The sequence below is a fragment of the Lonchura striata genome, chromosome 29, assembly GCF_050655825.1.
Source record: "Lonchura striata isolate lonStrDom1 chromosome 29, ASM5065582v1, whole genome shotgun sequence".
Classification (NCBI taxonomy): domain Eukaryota; kingdom Metazoa; phylum Chordata; class Aves; order Passeriformes; family Estrildidae; genus Lonchura; species Lonchura striata.
The window spans coordinates 3,823,414-3,842,084 of record NC_140731.1 but is presented as its reverse complement, the minus strand read 5'-3'; the positions used below and the strand labels follow the sequence as shown (position 1 = coordinate 3,842,084).

The following is an 18,671-nucleotide window of genomic DNA, read 5'->3' as shown; positions in this document are numbered from 1 at the left end:
CATCCAGTGCAGGCGGGAGGATGACAGGGACATCACATGCAGCCACCCATGGCTGCCAAGAAATTGCCTCTGAAGCAGCACGAGCCGAGAGCCACTTGATGGGCAAAGTGGCCACAATTTGGAGCCTTTCCATTCGCCACAAGCAGAGCATTGGCTCCAATCAGGCATTGGGAAAATTCAGGAAAAGCGGGAGGCCGGGATGAGGGGCTGCATCACCGGGCTGGGCTGTGGGCCCTGGCTTGAGCACTGTGTCCTGAGGTCCCACCCCACCTGTAACGGGGCGACACCGCCCTGGTACCGACACCTCAGCATCCTTTTAATGGGTCTGGAGCGATGCCTGGGTGCTGCCAGCACCCGCAGGGGTGGGGGATGACACATGGGGGGGCTCGGGGTGCCAGTGTGAGGGTGGGGGTCCTGGTGAGGGGCGAGGGTCCCCTCAGTGCACCAGGACCTCCATCTTGTTGCTGCCCTTTTTCTTGCAGACGGGGCCGTTGGTGCCAGCCTTGGGCGACTCCACCACGGTGATGGACACGTCGCCCTTCGGGAAGCGGGTGGAGAACCTGGGAGGGGAGGATGGAGGGGAGGGGTTCGGATGGGGAGGGGCCAGGAGGGAGAGGTGGGAGAGGGACACGGCCACGCCCATCCCCTGTTGCCCAATGAGCTGCCTTGGTTACACCCACTCGTCAGCGGCTTCCTGCTGCAGCCAATCAGGTCACTGACATGGTGCCCCACCCTCAGAGGCTCCACCCCCACCCTGGGCACCGCCCTGCCCCACCCATAATAACCCCACCCACTGCAACCCCACCCTCCAGTAGCCACACCCACACCAGCCCCACCCAAGGTAGCCCCACCCACAGAAGCCACGCCCAGCGAAGCCCCGCCCACACCTGTCGGTGATGTGCAGGGGCAGCGCCTGTCCCGTGGTGGCCTCCAAGGTCTGGTGCAGGCGGGTGACCAGCTCGATGAGGTGGTCACTGACCAGCAGAAAGTCACCCTTGGCCCCCACTGTGGAGACCTGAGGGGCAAGCGAGGGGTCAGCCCCGCTGGGGACCCCCAGAGCCCCCGGGGTCCCCCTCCCCAGGTACCTCCTTGAGGTGCAGGGCCAGGAAGCCGTCGGAGAAGCGGGTGACGGAGACGCCACGGATGTCACTGAGGCTGAGCACGGTCTTGGGCTGGGCGGCCTTGGGGTCAGCCAGGACCAGGTGCTCGGTGGTGAGGAGCAGCAGCCGTGGGACTGTCTGTGGGTGGGGGTCAGCGTGGGTGGGGGGTCACCAAGAACTGAGGGTCACGGTGGCCCTGTGTGCCCTCCCTCCGCCCAGGGCACGTGGCCAAAGCAGGATCTCACCTTTCCATTAGCCCTGTTCACCTTCCTCACGGCGTCGGCCATCACCAGCTTGTCCTTGGCCACGGCGTGGAGCTTCTGGTACTTGGGGTTCTGCTTCAGCCCCAGGTACTCCCCGCGGAAGGGCTGCTGCAAGCTGGGGACGAGGCCATCAGCCACTGCTGCCCTGAGCTCCCCTGCACCCCCAGCCCCCTGCCCTGGCACCTTTTGGGGTACAGGGTCTTCTTGTCCTTGAAGAGCTCGCTGGCGCAGAGCCTGGCCTGCAGCTGGGCCCGGCGTGACGCCGGCAGCTGGTCCCGGTACTTCTTGCACTGCCGAGGGAGGGGGCGATTTGGTGCCACCAAAGACCTCTCAGGTGAGCTGGCACACCCAGATCCCACCTGGCATTCTCCTCATCTCCCCCTGCTCCCACCTTCCAGTGGTAGAAGATGTTCCTCAGCTCCTGGTTGGCGTCACTCAGGAACCTGTATGGCGCCGGGGGCCAGGTCCGGTCCGTCACCGAGAGCGGCGGGAGGTTCTTTGCCAGCCCCACCAGGTACCTCTGCACCTGGGGGGTGACAAGGTGGCAGGGGGTCAGGAGAGGACAGGGGCATCCAGCGGGGCAGGGGCTGGGAAGGCACCGTGGGTTCCTCTCCCCCAGCCCCACTCACTCACCAGCCGCCGGTAGATGAAGTTGGCCAAGCAGGCGCTGGCGTTGGAACGGAAATATTTCCTGTAGGTCCTGCGTGCCTGCGGGGACAGCGCCAGCAGTGAGGACACCGGGCACCACCGCCAGCCCCACAGAGTTCAAGGGTGTCCCATCTCCACATCCCCCACATCCCCCACATCCCCCTTCCCTCTTTGGCTCCATGGAGAGGACAGAGGCTCCAGCCCGACAGGGTGGGCAGACAGACAGACAGCCCGGACGCAGCGGTGCGGACAGCAGGACAGAGGTGGCCTGAGGGCGCGTGGCCCCGTTACCTGGTGCCCTCTCCAGTGAGCGGCGATGGTGGTGGCGGCCGCGTGACGTCGGCACTGGGACTTCAGCTCCCGGAGGAGCCGGCGAGACTGCGGGGGTGAGAGCCCAGGGAGCCCGAGGGGGAGACACCAACACAGACATGGAGCGAGAGGGAGAGGCAGGAGAGAGGCAGGAGAGAGGGAGAAAAGACGGGGAGAGGAGATGAGGGTGAATCTGGTCCCACCGTGGGACACACGCAGCTCCTGGTCCCACCGTGGGGCACGCAGAGCCCCTGTCCCCACCCACGCTGCTCTCCCACACCAGGCCGGTCCCGTGGTGGCCCTGGGGCTGCCCAGTCCTCACCTTCCATCCCCGTGCATAAGCCTGCAGGATCAGTGCCGACCGCTTCATCTGCTTGTACCTGTTCTTTTGCTGCGGGGGAACAAGGGGGTGAGTTGGGTGGTCTTGGAGAGCCTGACGGAGAGGGATGGGCAGGGGAAGCATGGCCAGGACCTGCCCTGTCCTCACCCTGTGGCCACGGAACCAGGCAGAGATGAGGATCTGGCTCTTGCGCATCAGCTGGTACTGGGTCCGGCACCGCCAGCCCCGAAACGTCTTCTGGATGAGGGTGGCGAGCTGGGCCACGCGCTCCTGGCGCCGCCGCTCCAGGTCGAAGAGCTGGGGACAACCCCGGCAGGCGCTGGCTCACTGAGCAGCCCCGGGGGCTGTGGCATCACCCAGGAACTCCCGGGACAAATCTGGATCCCGCCTGGACTCCCCCGTTCCCAGACTCACGGTGCGCGGCGAGCGGATGAAGATCTTGGTGCGGCCGAACGCCAGCTCCTCGGCGGGGAACGCCAGACCTGCCAGCAGCACCTCGGCCCCCTGCCTGCGCCGCGGCAGAGACGAGGCGGCTCAGAGCCCCTCCAGCAGCCCCCTGACCCTCCCGGGCCGTGCCAGCCCCGTACCTGTCCCCGCCGTGCCAGCGGGGCCACGTGCGGGCGTTGAGCATCTTGTAGCGCTGCAGGAAGGGGCCGTAGGGCTGGCGGAAGGCGTAGCCCGCCCGCCGCACCCGCACGTTCTCCATCAGCCCCAGGTACCGGACCTGTGCCAGCACCAGCTCCGGCGTGAACACCATGGCTGCCTTGGTGTCGTTGGGCTTGATGCACCTGCGGAGCGCGGCGATGGTTTGGGGGGATCTGGGGGGCCGGTGCCACCCTCCGGGGGTCTCTGCCGGGGCCAGTACCTGATGTAGTTGGGGTTTTTGGAGTAGAGGTTCTTCATCAGCATTGCCACGGATGATTTGAACTGGGAGCCTGCGGTGGGGGGCAGCTTGAGGGAGACTTTCTGGGGGTCTCCCTCGGGGAAGAGCGAGCGCAGCAGCGCGTGCCGGGCCGTCCACATGGCCTGCGAGAGGTCGCGGAAGAGGAGGTCGTTGTTCTTCTCGATGAAGCCCGACACGTTGTAGGTCACCTGGGGGGGCAGTGGGGTCAGCACCTGGGCAGGGTGTGGGGCACGGTGCAGCATCTCCAGCCTGCTCCCGGTCCAGCCCCACATCTCCTGTGCAAAGCTGGGAAGGGGAGTGTGGCACTGGGAAGAGGGTCAGGGCTCTGGGATGAGGAGTGTGGCTCTGGAAAGAGGATTTGGGCACAGGGAAGAGGATCAGGGCTCTGGGATGAGGAGTGTGGCTCTGGAAAGAGGATTTGGGCACAGGGAAGAGGATCAGGGCTCTGGGATGAGGAGTGTGGCACTGGGAAAAGGATCAGGGCTCTGGGAAGAGGATTTGGGCACTGGGAAGAGGATCAGGGTACTGGAATGAGGAATGTGGCACTGGGAAGAGGATTTGGGCACTGGGAAGAGGGTCAGGGTACTGGGATGAGGAGTGTGGCACTGGGATGAGGATTTGGGCACTGGGAAGAGGGTCAGGGCTCTGGGAAGAGGAGTGTGGCACTGCGAAGAGGGTCAGGGCTCTGGGAAGAGGATTGGGGCACTGGGAAGAGGGTCAGGGTACTGGGATGAGGAGTGTGGCACTGGGATGAGGATTTGGGCACTGGGAAGAGGATCAGGGTACTGGAATGAGGAGTGTGGCTCTGGGAAGAGGAGCCGGACCTTGCCGGCGTAGTGGTGGATGCGGAAGCAGCGCGGTGGCAGGCTGGTGTCGGTGACACGCCGGGCGTTCTGCGTCTCCTTGCTCTCATAGTGCTTGTGTGTGGCCAAGAGCTGGTTGAGTTTGGTGAGGAAGGTGTCCTCGTTGACCACGCCGGGCCGCAGGCACTCCTCGTCCAGCATGGCCAGGATCCCCGTGGTGCTCTGTGCCATGGTGGATGGTGTCACCCCAAACCGTCCCCAGTGGATCCCAGCTTGGGGGAGCTGGAACCCCAAGATTCCAGCACTGGGTGGGCAACTCACGTTCTCAATCAAGTTGCAGATGATGCTGTTGTCGAAAAACTCCACCGGGGTCCACTGGATGCCCTGAGGGTAGATGTGGGTCAGACACACGGCTAACCCAGAGCCTGCCCCAAGGACACCCCCGGCTGATGTGGGGCAGGAACCGGACGTCCGGCCACGGGGATGAGGATCCTGAATCCCTTCCTGCCATTGAATGCGCTCGGCAGGGCGCGGGGCGAGGCAGGGACGTGCGGCGGAGCCGTCTCCGGCACTTCCCCATCCCGGGGGGGCCGAAACTCCTCGAGGCCGTGCTCTGGCAGGGGCTGGAGGTACCTCTCGGACGTATTCCTCCTGCTCCTCCTTCAGTGTCATCAGGATGAAGATCTGCTGCAGCTTCTCGTTGCAGTAGTTGATGATGAACTGCTCAAAGCTGTTGTCCTGAGAGAGAAGGGTTCTGTATGGCAGCTGCTTCCCGAGGCCCCGGCCCTGCCCCGTGTCCCAAATGCTGTTCCCAACCCCCTGAACGGGGCCTGCTGGATCCTTCGCTCACCTGGAAGATCTCGAAGCCGTAGATGTCCAGGACGCCCATCACCTTCCTCTGCTTGTCTGACTTCACCTGGGGAGATATTGGGGTGCTGAGCCCTGTGTGGGGTGGGGGTCCAGGGCCCTGCTGGGGCTCGAGGATCCCCTGGAGCTCACCTGGATGCTGGCATTGATACGATTCACCAGCCAGTCAAAGAGGCGGCTGTAGATGTTCTTGGCCAGCGCGTCCCGGCCGTAGTAGCCCTGGGGAGAGAGGAGAGGGGAGAGGGGCTGGTGCCAGCTCATGGGGCACTGGAACTCAAAATGTCTCTCAGACATTTTCAGAGGTTCCAGGCCTTGCTCAGAAGCATTTTAGACCCTGGCAGGCGGCTGGAAACAGCTGAGATTTTGAGTTTGAGCCATGGAATGAGTTACCAACTTTGGAGGTGGAACAAGCAGTCACAAAGGGTTAGATATGATAGTAAAAGTAGTTACAAAACAGAGAGGAAAATTTTTTAGTGCGGTACAGGGGGTTTTAACACTTGTACAGGGGGGTTTTTGTACATGGGGGTCAGAAGTTCTAAGATGGAGGAAAGTGGGCTGATCCTGTTCTTCCTCCTTCTTCTTCCTTGCCTCCATGTTCTTGGTGATGTTGGCACTTACAGATTTGTTTAGAGTAGAAAAGCACTTTATAATACAGGTAGTAGGTATTGGGGGGAAACTATAAACATGTAATACGTAATATATCATATAAAAGCTAGCAGCAGCCCTGGGTGGGGGGAGAGAAGAAGAAGACAGCAGACAGAGAGGATGTCAGGGTGTGTGTGTGCCTCTGTCTGAGCTGTGAGCAAACCACAGCAGCTCAAGGAGAAAATCTTTTCGATAACTCGCAATAAACTGCCTTGAGACCGAACAGCAAGAGCCTGCGCAGTTTTTCTTTAGAATCACGGGTTGGAGGAGAAATTTCACCACCACATGGGACCCCAGAGCAAGGCTGGGGTTCCCACCATGGGGGGCTGCCAGGCATCAGCCCCACGGCTGGGGGTGGTCCTGCTCACCTGGGGGACACTGAGGGTGGTGAGCACCGTCTCATCCCGCGCCTTCACCGTGCGGGAGCACAGCGCCCGCTCCAGCGCGCCGGGCTCCAGCCCGATCAGCTCGCAGATCTCCCGCAGCTCTGTGAGAGGAGACGGCCGTGCCGGAGCCCAGGAGGGGCTGAGGGGGTCCCCCCACCCCCTTTTCCCAGCCCTATCGCCCGTCCCTACCCCGGGGCTCGGTGATGCTGCAGGCCTCCATCCCGCTGGCCTGGAAGCTGCTGCTCAGCTGGACGTTGCCCAGTTTGAGCACCACGGCCGTCACCTGCAGCAGCTCTGTCACCTCGGCGGGCGAGAAGCCGATGACCCTCATGGCATCCTGGGGTGTCACAGTGAGCTCATGGGCACTCTATTTCCCCTTCCACAGGACCCTGTGATTCTGGGATAACCCTGGACCCTCCTTCCTGCCCCAGTGGGGTTGGTGGAGAGCCAGGGAAGCCCACCCTGTCCAAAGTCTGTACAGACCCCTGACATTTCCTGTTCTGCTCTTTTGCCCTTGGACACCACAGAATAAAGAGAGCTGAAACAACATATCTGGGGTAAGAGCCTTTTTTGGAAATCTTTGCCATCTCCTGATATTCCTCCCCTCACAGCCTCGGATCTCTGGGCTAGCTGATATTTAGGGGGCTGTGCGAGGGTGGGAACGTCACCTGCCCACAGCTCCTCCATGTCCTGGGGAGCTGCTGATCCCAAAATCCTCATCCTGCTGGGACAGTGTGGGTGTCCTGGGAAGCTGCTGCTCCCTTGGGAAATCCTCACCCTTCTGGGACAGTCGGGGTGTCCCTGCTGTCACAGTGAGCTCATGGGCACTCTGTGCCCCCTCCCCGGGACCCTGTGACTCTGATCAGATAACCCTGGACCCTCCTTCCTGCCCAACTGGGCTGGCACAGAGCCAGGGAAGCCCACCCTGCCCAAAGTCTGTACAGACCCCTGACATTTCCTGTTCTGCTCTTTTGCCCTTGGACACCACAGAATAAAGAGAGCTGAACCAACATATCTGGGGTAAGAGCCACTTTTGGAAACCTTTGCCATCTCCTGATATTCCTCCCCTCACAGCCTCGGATCTCTGGGCTAGCTGATATTTAGGGGGCTGTGCGAGGTGGGGAATGTCACTGGGGATGGACAACAAGGGCTCAGGGGATGGGGTGGGCTCCAGGATTTTTGGGGAGGGTTGTGTTTTCCCGTGGGTACCTGCATAGCGTGGAAGTTGGCTGCATCGTCCATGCCGGGCAGGTTGGAGCCCTCCCGGCTCAGGTATCCGTAGTGCCCACAGTCCTGGCGGAGCTTCAGCTGCTCTGGTGGAGGGCAGAGGAGGTGGCAGTTCAGCCATGACCCTCCCCAGCTCCTGTTCCACCTCCAAATCCCCCACGCTGTGGGGTCTGGACCTACGGAGCAGCTGTGGTGAGGCCCCAGCCAGGAGCTGGTAGAAGATGTGGAAGTTCCTCTCGCCCTTCACGTGCCGGACGATGCGGGATTTCTCCAGCAGGTCTGCAGGGAGGGGTCATGTTGTGACTTGGATAATGAATAGAATAAGCACTTGAATAATTTAATAATGTATTCTGCACATTCTCTGAATTTTGCAAAGCTTCACAAAGCTTTTTTTTGCAAGGCTATCTTTTGAAATTTGTTTTTACTTCTGTTTCTCTCAACAATGTCTGTCTCATTCTATGGTTTTTTTTTTTTAAGTCAGTGTTTTTATCTCAAGATTAGTGTACAGATGCACACTACATGAACCTTCTGTCAGGTTTTGAGAATTAATTTCCCACAGGGTCAGTGTCACTGGGGTGTGTGGAGTGGAACCCCCAGGACGGGGGGTGGGTACTCACAGTTGCTGATGACCCCTCCCAGGGGCTCGCCCTTGAAGTCGAACTCAATGTCCATGTACTTGCCCTGAGGGAGAGGGCTGGGTCAGGGAAGGGGGTCCTGGTGGGGCTGGCAGCTCCAATCCCCCATCCCCATCCCCTCTGTGCTCCCAGCCCCATCAGGACCCCCATGGCCCCAGCAGGGTCACTCACGAAGCGGGAGGAGTTGTCATTCCGGACAGTTTTGGCGTTCCCAAAGGCTGCAGGAGAGGAGGGGGCTTACGGCGCGGTCCAGGGGGACAGCGCCGAGCCCTGGCAGGTCCGGGATGCGGGAGGTGGGTGCTCAGGATGTCGGGCACTCACCCTCCAGCACGGGGTTGGACTGCAGGAGCTGCTCCTTCACCTTGTTCACCTCCTCCCCTTTGCTGCTCACGGCTGCCACGTAGGACATGACCAGCTTGCTGGCCTCTGCCGCAGAGGGGCCGGGGGTCATTGGGGTGGGCTGGTGGGCGCTGGGGCTGTGCCCCTCGCCCCGCCGGCCCCTCGCAGTGCCCCGGGCCCGCCTTGCAGCCCTGGCTGTACCTGTCTTGCCGGCGCCGCTCTCGCCGGTGATGAGGATGCACTGGTCCCTGTCCCGGTCCCGCAGCGAGCGATAGGCATCGTCAGCGATGGCGTAGCTGGGGGCAAGAGGGGTTGGAAGGGGCTGGAGCCACCTTGGGGCTTCAGGAAATACCAAGACCCCCCCGTTGTGGCTGTGGTGTTGCCTCAGGTGCATTCTCTTAGTCCCCAACATCTTGGGATTGCCCAAGAGTGATGCCCTGGGCACAATCCAGGGGACCAAGGGCACCGCCAGCCTCCCCATGCTCACATGTGGGGATTCACGGCGAAGAAGCTGCAGTTGCGATACTCCTCCACCTTCTCCGGGGTGTAGATGGGCAGGGACTGGTATGGGTTCACCGAGATCACCACATTCCCGATGTACGTCTGTGGGGCAGCAGGGATGAGGGGCTGGGAGGTCCTGGTGCTCCCCATCCTCATCCCAGATCCTTGTCTTCATCCCAGACCCCAGATCCCGCTCCCCATCCCAGAATGTTCAGCCCCCCATCCCAGACCCCATGTACTGCTCCCCATCCCAGACCCTACAGCCCTCCTGCTTCCCAGATCCTCCTCCTCATTCCAGACCCCAAATCCCACTCCTCACCCTCGACCCTGCAGCCCTCACACTTTGCATCCCGGGCCCCATATCCTGTTCCCACTCTGGACGCCAAAGTTCTCCTGCTCCCAATCCCAGACTCCAAATCCTGCTCCTCACCCCAGACTCAGCAGCTCTGCCACTCTCCTGGGAGCTGGGGATCCTTTTCCCCAACCCAGACCCCATATCCTGCTCACCTTGAAGCCCTCCCATTCCCCATCCCAGAACCTGCAGCCTTCCCAATCCCCATCCCAGACCCCACATCCTCTTCCCATCACATAACCCATATCCCATTCCCCGTCTCAGACCCTGCAGCACTGCCAGTCCCCCTCCCAGACCCCATATCTCACACCCCATCTAAGACTCCATATCCCATTCCCCATTCCAGACCCTATAGCCCTGCTAATCCCCATCCCAGACCCCATACCCCATTCCCCACCCCAAACCCCATATCCCATTTCCCATCCCAGACCCTGCAGCCTTCCAAATCCCCGCCCCAGACCATATGGCCCTGTCAAACCCCATCCCATACCTCATATCCCATTCCCCATCCCAGACCCTACAGCACTGCCAGTCCCCCTCCCAGACCCCATATCCTCTTCCCATCACATAACCCATATCCCATTCCCCATCCCAAACCCCAAATCCCATTCCCCATCCCAGACCCCCTATCCCATTCCCCATCCCAGACCCTACAGTCCTGCCAGTCCCCCTCCCAGGCCCCATATCCTCTTCCCATCACATAACCCATATCCCATTCCCCATTCCAGACCCCATACCCCATTCCCCATCCCAAACCCCATATCCCCATCCCCATCCCAGACCCTGCAGCCTTCCAAGTCCGCATCCCAGACCCCATATCCCCATCCCACACCCCATATCCCCATCCCACACCCCATATCCCACGTCATGCCCGTCGTGCCCCCAAACCCCCTCGTCCCGCTGCCCACGTAGATGTCGCGGCGGCGGAACCGCTCCTGCAGCGTCTGGACCAGCGACTCCTCGGTCAGCGGGTCCAGCAGCACCAGGTCCGCGACGGCCTCGGCGTCCAGCAGCGAGGAGGAGGCGCCTTCCATGGCCGGGCAGCTCCGGGGCAGCTGGGACACAGCACGGGCTGGGGGCTGCAGCCACGGACACGCAGCCCCCACCCCAAAACGCCCCACCAAGTCCTCAGCAGCCTCTGGGATCTTGGCTGCTCCCCCCAATTCTGGGGATAGGGGACAAAGCAGCCACACACCCGTGGAAGCACGGGGGGCACCTTCCCGGGGTATCCCGGTGGTCAGGACCCGGTGGTGGGGCTGGGGGCAGCCGGATGCGGGGGGAAGCGGGGACTCGGCAGGAAATGCGGACACCTGGTCCCTATTCTTGGGGCAGGGATGATTAATTCAGCCTCCGCTTCCTCCCTCCTTCCTGGCAGGGGGAAGCCGGGGCGGGGAGGGGAGCCCAAGCCCCCCGACAGGTCACCCCCGGGAGCTGCTTCCCCCCGCTCTCCTCCATCCCTCACCTGTCTGTGACAGCGCAGTCACGTTCCTGGGGGTGACCTTCACCCCCACTTTACAGCTGGAGCGCAGGGCTGTAAACCCAGCCCCGCTTTATCGGTGCCCCGGGGAAAGTTCACGAGCGGTGAGAAGGTGGGGAAATACGGGACAAAAAAGGTGATGGAGGTGGCCCCAGCAGCCTCTAGAGATGGCAGAGCCCTCCAGGGGTCTGAGCCCCTCTGCTGCTGGGTGAGACCCCAGGGTCAGCAGCCATGGGTGGGAGCCAGAGCAAGAGCCACCCCGGGGCTACCAACGACACCAGGTCCCCACGCCCCGCGGGATGAAGGCGCCCTGGGATGGGGGTGCTGGGGACAGGGTACCCCCATCCAGCTGAGGACTGGGGGGCTCGGGCGCTTCAGCTGCTGCCTGGGTCCCCGACTCACCTCCCGGTCGCAGAGCAGCAGCTGCTGGAGTGGCTTCAGCTGGAGCAGCCCCGGAACCGGCGGGGCTCAGCCCAGCCCAGCGCCCGGTACTGGCCCCGTCCGGCCCACGGAGGGGAGGAAGGGCCGCAGTGCCCTCCCCCAGCGTGCCCAGCTGGGGAAACTGAGGCACGAAGGAGCAGCCAGTGGGGATCAACCCCGAGAGTGCCGCCGGCTACAGCCCCAGCCCGCGGTCCCGGCTCAGCCTTCCCCACCCGGCAGCAGGAACAAGCAGGGAAAATCCTGGAGCTGAGCAAACAAAGGCAGCTTCCTCTCCTGGGCTGCGGGAAACATGGGCAAGGTACAGGGCTGGAGAACCGGGAATAGCTGGGGCTGGAGAACCGGGAGTGTTCAGGAGAGGAAACCTGTTCCCAGGGAAGCACACCTGGTCCCAGCCCAGCCAGGGAATGTGTCACCCAGGGGTTGTTGTGTCCCCACACACCACCCTCAGAAGAATGACCTCCTACAGGTGGCTGAGCCCTGGAGTCACAGCAGGACAAACAAATGAGGCTCAGCAGCTAAAAAATACATCTTTATTAAAAATATAACCAGTCATCCAACACGCTGAGGCGGGGGAGAATGAAGTAACAGAGTCTGCTCACACCTGAGCAGGGAGGAAAGCACAGCAAGGGCTGGGACAGGGACAGACCTGGGACTGGGACAAACTGATGGCAGAAGCTCCAGGTGAGGTAGGGGCTGGGCTGGGCGTCCCCAGGGCAGCTGAGACACTGCGAGGAGGTGAGGGCAGCGTTATTGCTTAGGAAGTTGCATAGATTTGGGGTGTCCCCTCCAGCTTTGGGCTTTGGCAGAGCTCCCCAGAGTTCCCCACTGGAATATCAGTGGGGTCACCCTCAGTCCCTGCCCACACCCGCTGGGAGAGGAGTAACAGCAGGAGAAAGGCAGAGAGGCAGGGAGGAAGCATATCCACACTCATCCTCAGCTCTGACATGGGGAGAGGGGGCTGAGCATGGCCTCTACCCCAACACCACCTCCAGGGGCAGCCAGCAGACCCCGAGGCTCCACAGCTCCATCGAGGAAGCACCAGTGTTTTTGGTATCCACACGGGACTGAGGCCAAGCAGAGGTGTGGCCCGACCAGCTGGAGTCCTCTGGCGTATTCGTAACAGGAGGAAGAGGAGCAGGTCACTGGCAGCTCCCTCACCATGGCTCCAGGCAGGTGCTGAGCACGCAGGTACCAGCGGGACAGGTCCAAAGTTCCTCTCGTGTGTGTCACCTCACCCTCAGGGACCTGCACAGGAGATGGAGGGGAAGGTCCATCCCCACCCCAGGCTGTCCAGTGCCCAATGAGGGGAAAGCAGCTCCTGCCTGCAGCCCACAGCTGTGGCACTGGGGGATGGAGCCAGATGAGCACCCAGGTTTGGGAAGGGATCCCTGCCCCAGGGGTGCACCCCTGGGAGCTCACAAGCATCCACTGCGAAAGTTGGGGTGGGTCCAGGCTGCACCCTGGTGGCTTCCCAGCCTGAGGGGGCTTCCCATGTGTCCCACCCCAACACCCAGAGCTGTGCTGACAACGGTGTCCACACCTCTGGCAGGAGCTGCAGGGGAAGGGAGGTCAGAGCCCTTTTCTCCCTGCCAGAGCGGGTCCATCCCCACGAGGACCATCCCCACGAGGACCATCCCCACCATGCCTGGAGCAGCCCAGCAGTGGTCCTGCTCCTTGGCCAGGTCAGGGCAGCTGACCTCATTGGACTTCCACATGGTTGTGGGGCAGGAAATCACTCCTGTGATTCCCACCAGAGGAGTCATGGATGTTTTCTTCCTCTTCGTCATCATCATCATCGTCATCATCATCCTCCTCAAAGAGCTCCTCATCAATGGAGAGACTTTCCAGGCCGAATTCCCGCTCGTGGGCTGACACCTCGCTGGGGGTGACATGGGAAGCACCACCCACAAAATCAGCAAACCTGGGAGAAGCCGTGGAGCAGCACGTTGGGCAGGTGTGTCCTGTGCCTCCGGAGAGGCCCTGACACACACAGGTAAAGCATTTTGCTGCTGGGACCTGCTGTTACCCATCCTTTCCCCCCACACACCACAGATCTGTGTCTCTGAGGACAGAGGTGACAGCACAGAGGGACACAGCGTGGCCACCCCGAGCTCGCTGTCAGGGATGTTACCTTTTGGGAGACTGGATGCGGGACACTGTGGTCCAGGCAGAGAATTCGGGGCTCTGGCAGAAGCTCCGCAGCTCTGCCAGGGCCTTGCGGGTCTCCACCTCGCCCTGGAGCTGAAATTCCTCCTCTGTCAGCAGCCGAGGGGGGGTCGGGCCCAGCTTGGAACTCTGCACCCTCCTGCCAGGGGGGCAACACCAGTTAATGCCTGCCTGGGTGGGGTGGGACCAGCTTCTGGGGCAGGATCCTGGGGCAGGAACTCTCAGGACAGAACCCCTGGGGCAGGAATACTCAGGACAGAACCCCTGGGGCAGGAACTCTCAGGTCAGAACCCCTGGGGCAGGAACTCTCAGGTCAGAACCCCTGGGGCAGGAACTCTCAGGACAGAACCCCTGGGGCAGGACCACCCTCCAGGGCAGGATCCCTGGAGTAGGAACTCTAAGGCAAGACCAGCAGGTGAGGCAGAATCGCCTCCCAAGGCAAGAACCTCTGGGCAGGACCAACTCCTGGCACACAAATCTCTGGGGCAGAACCAGCTCCTGAGACAGGAATTTGTGGGGCAGACCAAGCTCCCAGGAGAGAACCAGCTCCTGGGACAGGAACCCTGGGGCAGAACCAGCTCCTGGAATGTGAATCCCTGGGGCAGAACCAGCTCCCAGGAGAGAACCAGCTCCTGGGACAGGAACCCTGGGGCAGAACCAGCTCCTGGAATGTGAATCCCTGGGGCAGAACCAGCTCCCAGGACAGAACCAGCGCCTGGGGCAAGAACCCTGGGGCAGAAACAGCTTCTGGAACACGAATATCTACTAGGACAGCCTGAGCTCTGACCTCCTGGGCCAGCTGGCAGTGGGGAAGTGGAATACACCCCTCCAGCCTCTGCTCCTTGCTCCCAAGGACCCTCTCCTGCACCAATCCCAGAGGAAAAAGGGCACAGTTACCCACCCCACTCCCAAACCCCAGTGAAAACAACCCTGCTGTGTGACACGGGCTGCATCCAGCAGCTCATCCTGACCCAGCTGGGAGCCGTGAGCATGCTGGGGTCCCCGCAGGCCTCACCGGTAGACAGCAAATGCCCACTGCAAGGGGTAATCCAGGTTCTTGGTGCAGACAGCGATGAGCACCAGGCCCAGGGCGATGGGGTGGATCTGGATGCCCGAGTAGATCAGCAGCAGCCCCAGGAGCTGCAGGGCCCAGGACAGGAGGTTGATGCTGCGCTCGTTCTCCAAGGGGCCGTACCTGTAGCACACGGCGAAGCTCAGCAAGCCCACCAACAGCAGGTAACCTGCGGGAGAGCACAGGGATGGGGCAGAAATTGGGGCTTCTGTGAAGATGAGGGAGAACCTGACACCAGCTGCAGGGCCAGGGAGCCTCAGCATTGCTCTCCAGCTTCACCAGGAGATGTTCACCTGGTGAACAGGTGAATCTCAGAGCTCCCACCTACCTAACAGGTACTGCCAGTAGGACTTGCAGATCTCCCGCAGGTTCTTGAAGATCAGCTGGAGCAGGTACAGGGAGAAGGACCAACCTCCAACCAGCAGGAAGTACACAGGGCTTTTCTGGAGGAGCACAGAGGGGGTTGGAGTTTTGGAACTCCAAATGTCTCTCAGACATTTTTAGAGGTTCCAGGCCTTGCTCAGAAGCATTTTAGACCCTGGCAGGCAGCTGGAAACAGCTGTGATTTTGAGTTTGAGCCATGGAATGAGTTACCAACGTTGGAGGTGGAACAAACAGTCACAAAGGGTTAGATGGGATAGTAAAAGTAGTTACAAAACAGAGAGGAAATTTTTTAGTATTGTACAGGGGGGTTTTAACACCTGTACAGGGGGGTTTTACTTTGTACATGGGGGTCAGAAGTTCTAAGATGGAGGAAAGGGGGCTGATCCTGTCCTTTCTCCTTCTTCTTCCTTGCCTCCATGTTCTTGGGGATGTTGGCACTTATGGATTGGTTTAGAGTAGAAAATCACTTTGTAATATAGGTAGTAGGTATTGGGGAAAAACTGTAAACATGTAATACGTAATATATCATATAAAAAATAGCAGCAGCCCTGGGTGGAGGGAGAGAAGAAGAAGACAGCAGACAGAGAGGATGTCAGGGCGTGTGTGTGCCTCTGCCTGAGCTGCTGATCAAACAGCCACAGCCTAAGAAAATCTTTTAGACAACAAACAATAAACTGCCTTGAGACCGAACATCAAAAGGCTGCGGAGTTTTTCTTTGGAAGCACGGCTTGGACGAGAAACTTCACCACCACACGAGACCCCAGACCAAGCCTGGGGTTCTCACAGGTTGCAGGCAGGCTGTGCATACCTGCCCCAGGTGTTGAGCTGCTCCGTACCAAACCCAGCCCATCCCAGTACAGGTATAGGAAGGGCTACGAGGCCTCTGACCCCATCAAGATGTGAGACCTACCTTGGGCATGACCTTGTACATCATGTAGACGAGGACGAGCAGCGAGGCCAGCAAGCCAACACTGATCCCAGCTGAGTAGTAGAAGATTTGGCTCCTGCAGTGATCACACAGGGAATCAATCACAGCAGGTGTTTTATGGGTGCCTGTGCACAAACACCCCCACCCAGGAGCCCCCGGGGAAAGGAGGGGGCTCACCTGCTCATTGTGTCCCCACAGAAAAACAACAGCAGGCCCAGGAAGAAAACAAGGAACAGCTTAGGGTCAAAACCTGGCAAAAAAAAAAATAAAACAAAACCAAAAATTAATCCCAGTGGAGAGGGGCACAGTGGGAAGCTCCCACCTGCCACAGGGTCACAAGGATGGGACCTCCAAGTGCCCCAAATTCCTTCTGCAGACCGAATTCCCTTCCTGAGGAAGGAACAGGTCCTTGGATCATGAGCTGCCCTGTCCTGCTGTCCCCTGGGCAGCCCCAGGCCCCCTTCCCGCAGCGGGGAGGGGACGTACGTCGGAAGAGGACGACGGAGTAGGTGGTGCCGGGCTCCAGCAGCTCGACCTTGAGGCAGGTTTTGTTGCTGTAGAGATCCACGTCGATGCTGGTGTCGTTGAGCTTGCCCCGCAGGAAGGAGAAGAGCACGTTCCACAGGCTGAACTTCTCCAGCTCCTCCTCGCTGTCCACCTGGGTGACGCGGATCATCCGGCTGCTGGTGACGCGGATCTGCGGGAAGAGAAGGGGAACGGGGCAGCTCAGCCTGGAGAAAAGGAGACTCAGGGGGGAGCCTGTTGCTGTCGAGGCAGGAGGGGAATGAGAAGACTCTGATTCAGAAGGCTGCTGAGAGTAAAACTCTGATTTATCCAAAATACACTGCTCTTTTATACAGAGCTTCATGAGGATCAAATCCATTGGTCCTGAAGTGAAAACAACCCACAGCATTGGTGCAGAGTGCTTGACACACAGTGATAGAACTTCACTATAAACAAAGTGGAAAACAGAGAGATAAAGAATTATTTACATTCTCTCCAGCTCTTTCCCAGGTGTCTGCCTGGCTAGAAACTCTCAGTTTCTTTCTTTGACTGAATCTGAGACCCACATGAGCTCACTGCTCTCTGCAGCTTCCTGAAAGGTGGCTGTGCTCAGGTGGGGTCGGGCTCTTTCTCCAGGAATGGACAGAACCAGAGGACACAGTCTCAAGCTGCACCAAGGCAGATATAGGTTGGGTATTAGGAAAAGGTTTTTGACTGAAAGACTTGTATGTGACATTCACATTCTCTGGACAGAGAGACACAACTCTGTCTCTGAAGCACAGAGAGAAGAAAACAACCTTTATACTAAATCCCACATAGAGAAAACAAAAGAACAGAGATAAAGATTGTTTTCTTTTCTCCTCCTGAGAGACAGAGGTCTGCCTCTCTCTGTCCAAAAAATGTGAATGTCACAGTCAAAGCTCTGGAATGTTCTGCCCGGGGTGGTGGTGGAGCCACCACCCCTGGGTGTGTTGAACACAAGCCTGGGTGTGGCACTGGCTGCCGGGCTCTGGTTGAGGTGTTGGGGCTGGGTGGGACTGGATGACCTCGAAGGTCTCTTCCAAGCCAGTGATTCTGTGAATTCTGTGAACGGAGGGGCTGCAGCAGGGACAATCTGCTGCCTCCTCCTGCTGCCCCCACCTGTGTCCTGGTCCAGACGTCGTTCCAGCGCGGGACGCGGGTGTTGGTGTAGCAGAAGCGCCGGGATTCCCCGTGCTGGGACGCGTGGCCCTCCTGCAGCGCCACGATCGCATCCTTGGGGCCTGGCGAGCACGGAGAGAAGGGCTCAGGCCTTGCTGCCCCTGCTTCACCCACCCAACCCCTTCTCTCCACTTTGCCATATTCCCCACGGTATTTCCGCTGTTTTCCTCGGAATTCGCCCTCGCTTCTTTTCTGGGATAACCCCGTGCCCTGTCGGGATCAGCGCATCCCCATCCCCGCGTCCCTTCTGGCCCGACTCCCAGCTCCAAAATCCCACCTCAGCGACACAAACCCGAGGGTGCCTCCGGCACGCACTCGCCCCCCGAGGTGAAGCGGCTCCCGAACGGCACCGAGGCCCGATGGTACCGGGGGATCGGCGCGGCGGGACACCGGGACACGAAAGCCCGGTCCCACCGGGCCGCACCGGCCCCGGGAAGCGCTCAGAGTGTTCCCTGGGGGCGGAAGGTGCCTCTCAGCGGACACCGGGCCGTTCCCCGTGGCCCACGCCGCCGGTCCCATGGTCCCGCCACGCCGCCCCGGGAGCCGCCGCTGCCCCGCTCCCCACTATGACTCCCCCCGGTCCCCGCCCATGGACGCCACTGTCCCGCGCACCTGCAGCTTCCAGGAGCAGGAAGGACAGAAACAACAACAGCAGCAGCACCACCGGCAGTCCCGACAGCCGCTGCCGCCCCGGCGCCGGTTTCATCCCTCCCGCCGCGGCTGCACCGGCCGCTTCCGCTTCCGCCCGGTCCCGCCGCCGAGGAGAGTCCACAGCCAATAGGAGAGGCGCTCGCCGGGCTTTGTCGTCGATTGACAGTTGGTTTAACCTATCAAACTTCAGCTTTGATCTCGCGCCCCTCCCCTCTGTTTCTGCCAGGTTGATTGACAGAGATTTTAACCTATCAGTAGTGAGCATGCAGGAAGCAGCCATGTTCCCGCCCTCGGTTACCACGGTGACCAACCTGCCCGCCATTCACTCAACAGCCACGCCCCACCCTGGTAACGGCTCTGACAGACTCGCCCCTCGACCAATCAGAGCGCAGGCATCACAAGCCACGCCCCCACCCCTCGGGTATCCCGTGTGATTGACAACCGCCTCCGCCTATCAGGGCGCGGCCTCGCGGTGTTGGCGCGAACGGGTCACGCGTGGGGGGCGCGCGGGTCCCGCCCCTCGCCCCCC

The 18,671-nt window shown here is 60.6% G+C and overlaps 2 protein-coding genes across 5 annotated transcripts; both read right to left on the bottom strand.

Moving 5' to 3' along the window:
- Positions 1–290: 290 nt before the first annotated feature.
- Positions 291–11,625, bottom strand: MYO1A (myosin IA). 2 transcript variants are annotated; one of them, XM_031507232.3, is made up of 29 exons: positions 11,199–11,625; positions 10,228–10,374; positions 8,954–9,069; positions 8,668–8,762; positions 8,449–8,553; positions 8,299–8,345; positions 8,110–8,173; positions 7,673–7,771; positions 7,475–7,578; positions 6,455–6,602; positions 6,248–6,366; positions 5,367–5,453; positions 5,218–5,283; positions 5,001–5,105; positions 4,689–4,751; positions 4,389–4,589; positions 3,526–3,752; positions 3,248–3,448; positions 3,075–3,168; positions 2,808–2,957; positions 2,643–2,711; positions 2,303–2,389; positions 1,997–2,071; positions 1,755–1,889; positions 1,547–1,653; positions 1,346–1,478; positions 1,086–1,238; positions 888–1,015; positions 291–560 (listed from the first exon to the last, which is right to left on the bottom strand). In XM_031507232.3, exons 2-29 carry the CDS (start codon positions 10,351–10,353, stop codon positions 437–439), a joined length of 3,228 nt encoding a protein of 1,075 aa, XP_031363092.3. In that variant the 5' UTR covers positions 10,354–10,374; positions 11,199–11,625; the 3' UTR covers positions 291–436. The 2 variants fall into 2 exon arrangements, with proteins under 2 accessions (XP_031363092.3, XP_021398148.3); XM_021542473.4 differs by lacking the exon at positions 2,303–2,389.
- A 120-nt stretch (positions 11,626–11,745) lies between these two features.
- On the bottom strand, positions 11,746–18,670 carry NEMP1 (nuclear envelope integral membrane protein 1). Of its 3 annotated transcripts, none has more exons than XM_021542475.4 (10): positions 18,104–18,670; positions 17,432–17,553; positions 16,274–16,484; positions 15,965–16,037; positions 15,770–15,863; positions 14,804–14,918; positions 14,419–14,644; positions 13,369–13,542; positions 12,935–13,158; positions 11,746–12,482 (listed from the first exon to the last, which is right to left on the bottom strand). In XM_021542475.4, the coding sequence occupies exons 1-9, from the start codon at positions 18,462–18,464 to the stop codon at positions 12,936–12,938; spliced, it is 1,599 nt and encodes a 532-aa protein (XP_021398150.2). In that variant the 5' UTR covers positions 18,465–18,670; the 3' UTR covers positions 11,746–12,482; position 12,935. The 3 variants fall into 3 exon arrangements, with proteins under 3 accessions (XP_021398150.2, XP_085419216.1, XP_085419215.1); XM_085563090.1 differs by having other exon boundaries at positions 12,989–13,158; positions 18,104–18,614; XM_085563089.1 differs by having other exon boundaries at positions 12,935–13,116; positions 18,104–18,614.
- Between the last annotated feature and the right edge of the window lies 1 nt (position 18,671).